The sequence below is a fragment of the Pyrus communis genome, chromosome 14, assembly GCF_041283825.1.
Source record: "Pyrus communis isolate YQ-2024b chromosome 14, ASM4128382v1, whole genome shotgun sequence".
Taxonomy (NCBI): domain Eukaryota; kingdom Viridiplantae; phylum Streptophyta; class Magnoliopsida; order Rosales; family Rosaceae; genus Pyrus; species Pyrus communis.
Window position 1 is genome coordinate 25204353 of NC_142578.1, and position 5660 is coordinate 25210012.

The following is a 5660-nucleotide window of genomic DNA, read 5'->3' on the forward strand; positions in this document are numbered from 1 at the left end:
TGAAATTAATAATAAAACTCAAATTTCTCAATAAACCCAGACACTATAATCAAACCCTAGCATCACCCTTTGTTTATCTTACGTCCATTCCAGCTAAAACCCTAATAGTTCTGATAGATAAAAACAAGCTTTTTTATTGATAAATAGTGATTTTGAAGTTTTGAATCCTCCAACTAAGGTATGACTTGATTTATGGATATTTTGTTTGTTTACTTCTTCTTTGGATTAAATTTCATACTTATTATATTATATTGTGTTTGTTTTTCTCTACTGTTTGTCTGCCCCCAAAGCACCATCGCAAGGACTTTTGATTAGTAGTGCAAAGACATATAACTTGATTCTTAGTGCAAATAACGATTGCCCAACCTCATAAACCTTGACCACTCACTAGCGGGTGGCATGTCTCCATCCAAATCCAAAGCATTAAGGTCAAATGTTTTTCTGGCAAAGTGATGGACTGAACTGGAACTTGCATTGCATTCTGTAGCAAATTCAAATCTATGGAAGGATCTCTTGGATCTCAAGTCTATGGATGGGTTTGGTAGCAGAAAAAAAAAAAAACAGCCATGGAAATGCTAGTCATATGCAATTATACAGGGGCAAAGGATGCCTACTTGAAGAAAAAAACATTTAGTTAAAGATGTTATTTTATAAAGGGAATGAGTGTAAAGATAACTTTACATTTTGAATTGGGTTTGAGAGGATAGTTTAGATTATAAACTTGGGTTTAAAGAGATATTAATTCTTTAATTAAAAAAATATGGATAAAAAAAGTAAATTAAATGTAGAAATAGGTTAGATGGATTCAAATAAAATTTCCTTTTAAGAATATGAAGTTATGAACCTGAAAGTAGTTTAGATTTTAGTCTTTATTCACAATGTTGGGCCGTGGACGACATGTCGTCCATGGAATCTAACGGTCGTGTCGGCGCACTGTTTCAATTTTAAAGCAAAACAAATCATCAAAATCTTCTACCAAGAGGGAGCCCGCAGATATATTTCGAAAACCCTAAACCCCCTTTCCGCTCTGCTCCGCCTGGCTTCGCGCCACCTTCACCGCCTCCGCCACCACAGCGTTCTCTTCTCTCCATCAGGTAACTAACGTAACTTTTTCTATATCTAATTTTTCAGCAATGTTTTTTTTTTTTGTTTTTTAATTTGCGATTTGTCTCTTTTAGGTTGTTCGAATTGCTAAAATATCTTAATGCGAAGTAAATCGATGATTAATTAAAGACTGAAGCTTTTTCTAGTTAGTGTGCGATTCGGAGAGAAATTTTAACCCTTTTGTTTTTCCTTCAGGTCTTTTTTTTTTTTTTTTTTTTGGTCTTTTGGGACTTTGGATTTTACAGTTCAATCGTTATATGCACGATATGTAGCGTTTTTTTACAGCTTTTTTTTCTTTTTTCCATGAAATTTAGCGCTGTGCAGGTGGAGAATTCATCATATGATTTTGATGAATTTTTGGTTTTGGGTTATCGGTTTTTATTGTTGATTATGGCTTTGGAATTTCCAGACTAGTAATTGATTATATGTTGCGACGGATGACAGGTATAAAATGCCGAAGGTGAAGACTAACCGAGTCAATTACCCAGAAGGTTGGGAACTGATTGAGCCTACTCTACGCGAACTACAAGCTACGATGAGAGAAGGTATAAACGTCCCATGTTGTTATTACATTGTTTGTTGAAGTTTGGAACATCAATGTGTTTCAGAGCCCGAAAGGATTTTGATGTGTATTTGGTTTTAAACTTTTTGGCAGCCGAGAATGATACTCATGATGGTAAGAGAAAATGTGAGACCTTGTGGCCTATTTTCAAAGTTGCACATCAAAAGAGCCGCTACATTTTTGACCTTTACCACCGGAGAAATGAAATTTCCAAGGAGTTATATGAGTTTTGCCTGGACCAAGGCTATGCTGACCGCAATCTAATTGCAAAATGGAAAAAGGTTTGTCTTAGATCTCTTCTACCTCAATTTGCAACAAGTGTTCTAGTATTATTCACTTGGAATTGGAGCTTAATTATTCATCATGAAAAACCTGTATATAAGATTAACAGAACATAACCATGAATATTATATTAAACTGAGTAAACATAGACATCGGACATGGGTAGTTATGAACTTATGACATTGAGTTGTGATGACAAAGATCAATGTGCTAATATAATACATACGTTCCTTCAACATTGCTTGAAGCCACGTTCTCCTGCTACATGTATTGGCGTTGCATCTTTAGCTATATGACTCAGGGATTGTCAATGGGTGTCCATGGATACTCCATATATCACCATCACAGGCACAAACTCCACCACTCACCACCACAATAACACATATCTACGCTTAAACGGACCTCCATTTAACTAAATGGGCATTGACCATGTATCAGTATGATGAAGGAACTTCTGTACTATACTTGCAGGTCGTACGTAAAACTGTTGGATTACTTTAATTTGGATACTGAAAGGAAAATATTGCATACTCAAGTAGCTTGTGTCTTTTTATCTGAAGTTCTACGGTCTATTGTTTTATAACTTAACTCTAATGACATGTGATGACATATGGTTTGTGTTTGAAATGCAGCCTGGTTATGAACGGCTCTGCTGTTTAAGATGCATGCAGCCCCGGGACCATAACTTTGCCACCACATGCGTTTGCCGAGTTCCCAAGCATCTGAGGGAGGAGAAGGTTATAGAGTGTGTGCACTGCGGCTGTCGGGGCTGCGCCAGTGGAGATTGATTAGTGGTCGAGTCCGTTTTACAAAATGTAATTCTAGTTATGGTTGAACCAGGTTATCATTGGTACCATGAACTGTTAGGAATTTGTAACATGTAGCTGATCGTAATCTTCCCGAATCTCGAATGGTATTAGTATGTCTCCCTTGTTTTGAACAACTGTTGTGAGCTTCAACTTAACTGCAACTTGTAAGCTGAAAGAAGGAATACTTAGGAGTTTGCCATGGATGAGTTTTAGTGTTCCTAACTGTTTTGTTGTTTCGGAAACTTCTGCCAACGTACATTGGAGCAAATCTCTAATGGAGAGATGCAAATTTGAGATGTAAAATCACAATTAAATACGGTTTTTGCTTCAGTAGGGAGATGTAAATTTAAATTTTGGCCTACATCCTCTTGAACACATTCTTTATTCTTGGACACAAGGAGGATTGGCTCCTTCAGCAGTGTTTTGTCATGGATTTATTGTTGGATTGTGAGCATCCGATAGAGGGCCAGACTTGCGGTCAAGGATTTAACAGTCAAGAATCTCAGTGTATACTTTAACACCGGTATTCATGGTCAAGGATTTAACAGCCAAGGATCCCAATGTATGCTATAACACCGGTTAAAAGTATAACCATAGATAGTGGATTTGTTTTTGTCTTTTGTTGAATCTTTTTCATGGCTCGATAGATAATTTAATAAGCCAATGTTTTTTTTTCCGTATTTCAGAATACGGTTAACCAACATTTTAACTAATCAATAATGATAAATTGGATCATATTTTGCAGTTTTTTTCTTCTGCAGTACCTCGACGTGACATGAGCATGAAGGGTTATAACTTAATCAAAAAGCCTAAGAGTCATCCAAGAGAGTAATTGAATACCAAAGTTAGATTTGTTATGTCGCTTAAGAAAAACACATCTCCAACAAAGTTAGCAACCCAACTGACAAATTAAAGAATTAGACATTTCTTGCCCCGCACAAAGAAAAAGAGGGAACAAAGTAGCCATTGTGGACCCTACATATAGTGTCCAAGTCTCATGAAAAAGTCCTAAATCCAATAATTGTAAATCTGACGATGTGTGCAGTGGAATAAATAAACAAGACACAAAATTTACGAGATTCCTTTACAGTCAATGTGACTAGAGTACATCCTCGGGGCAGCAGTGGTGCTTTCCACTATAATCTAGAATAATAAGATTACAAAGATAACTCTTTCTGTTATCTCCTTTCTTCTCTCTTCCTCTACCAGTTGTATGTCTATCTATTTCTGTGTCTGTCTGCTATCCTTCTTCTCATTAATTTTATAGGCAAAACTTTAGACAAAGTTGCAGTGGGAGGACTGTAAAGTGGGATGAGTGGGATTGTAGTGGGTTGGGTGGCCATCCAAAATGAATGGCCTGTAAATTACAACACTCCCCCTTGGATAACCACAAGTCTTCAATTGACTCGAGAGCAATGCTAGGTAAGCAATCAAGAAAGTTTCCATGCAATCGATTCCTGAATGGAAATTTGATTTCAAGTTTCGACTGATTGCTTTCTTTCTCCTTAGTCCTCCAGGTGAGAATAAGGACAAAGAAAAAGACAGGGAGATTGCATGATATGAGATATTTTTGCTCTCGTCCCTGATGATATGAGATATTCTTGTTTTGGTGTGACTTATTTGAAGAGGTATTCTCGGGGAGGAAGAAAACTGAGTATTTCGAGATGCTTTGTTAAAGATGTATTCTCGAAGAGGAAGAAGAGTTAGATATTTTTGTAGGTCTGCCTTGTTATGGAAGATAGAGGTCGACATATATATATATATATATATATATATATATATATATAGGGATTTCCTAATAACAAGTAGTGGTGTTGTGCCTTTACTCTTGTTAGCAACTGTGGTGTAATTAGAACAGTAAAATTCACGCGTTTTCAAATTTATCAGAGATCTTTGACAAAGTTGCACGTGATATCCAAAAGTTGAGATTGCGTCTGAGAAATGTTGACGAACTTTATCCTGAAAATCTAGCTTTTGAAATTCGGAGAGCGGTGTCTCTTTGATTTTTGAACAAGTGGCCCTATTGCTTCTTTTTTTATAGAGGCATCAATTGTGCTCAAAATGTATGCTCGAAAAAACTGATGCCTGTAAAATTTTCTCTTTCTTGCACTTCTGAGATTTTATCTGACCTCATTTTTCTTCCATCATTTCTGAAAATGGCTTGCCCATCTAACCTTTGTTTAGATTTGAGTCTCGGGAAAGATATAGATGAGCTGCATCAGGATAATATATGGCACCCGTCCTTCTTCTCTTCTAATGGTCATCTTACGGTTGAGGACTCTGTGATGAAGAATAACCTAACCGCTACAGTGGTAACTAGGAATCTTCTCACTCCCAAGGATAATAGAATCTTTTCAAACCGATCTGATGAGTCGGTCGTTCAAGACTCCTTGGCTCTCAGTATTCAGTGTGCGGGCTCTGTTTCTAATATGGGCCAACGTCTACTTGCTCGAACTCACCAAGTTGAATCATTGATGACTGAGGTGGCAAGTCTTAAACAAGAGATTAGAGGGCTCAAGCACGAGAATAGAGCGTTACACATGCTTGCAAATAATTACTCGACGAACATGAAAAGAAAGCTCGATCAGCTACTGGAATCCAAAGGTCGAATTCAAAATGACAATCAAGGGTTCGAGTCTTTATTCCAAAGAGACCTATTGTCTCAGCTGTCTGGAGTTTCACCAAGTACTGAGTCTCCAAATAATCAACCTCTACTGCCTTCCCCTTTTGGGGTACTTCCGAGTACTGAGGCTTCACATGAGCAATCTTTGTGAAGGTTCCCTCCTGTTTGTTTGTTTTAACTCATGTGTATGTAATTTCTCAGATATATTAATAGATAAGCTTTATTTCATACAATGTATTGTGCCAAATACAATAAAGCATATACTTCACTAAGATGTGGT

The 5660-nt window shown here is 37.0% G+C and overlaps 1 protein-coding gene across 2 annotated transcripts; it reads left to right on the plus strand.

Annotated features, from left to right (window-relative positions):
• The first annotated feature begins 937 nt into the window (after positions 1–937).
• LOC137713581 (protein BUD31 homolog 1) lies at positions 938–2891 on the plus strand. Of its 2 annotated transcripts, none has more exons than XM_068452896.2 (4): positions 938–1094; positions 1549–1649; positions 1760–1947; positions 2581–2891. In XM_068452896.2, exons 2-4 carry the CDS (start codon positions 1556–1558, stop codon positions 2734–2736), a joined length of 438 nt encoding a protein of 145 aa, XP_068308997.2. In that variant the 5' UTR covers positions 938–1094; positions 1549–1555; the 3' UTR covers positions 2737–2891. The 2 variants fall into 2 exon arrangements, with proteins under 2 accessions (XP_068308997.2, XP_088539929.1); XM_088683803.1 differs by having other exon boundaries at positions 972–1103.
• The last annotated feature ends 2769 nt before the right edge of the window (positions 2892–5660 follow it).

Excerpts from the sequence above, each read along its gene's own strand:
- LOC137713581 (XM_068452896.2), top strand. The coding sequence starts at position 1,556 with ATGCCGAAGGTGAAGACTAACCGAGTCAATTACCCAGAAGGTTGGGAA. Across the intron at positions 1,650-1,759 it reads ACAAGCTACGATGAGAGAAG|CCGAGAATGATACTCATGAT; the intron begins GTATAAACGTCC and ends ACTTTTTGGCAG. Across the intron at positions 1,948-2,580 it reads TAATTGCAAAATGGAAAAAG|CCTGGTTATGAACGGCTCTG; the intron begins GTTTGTCTTAGA and ends TTTGAAATGCAG.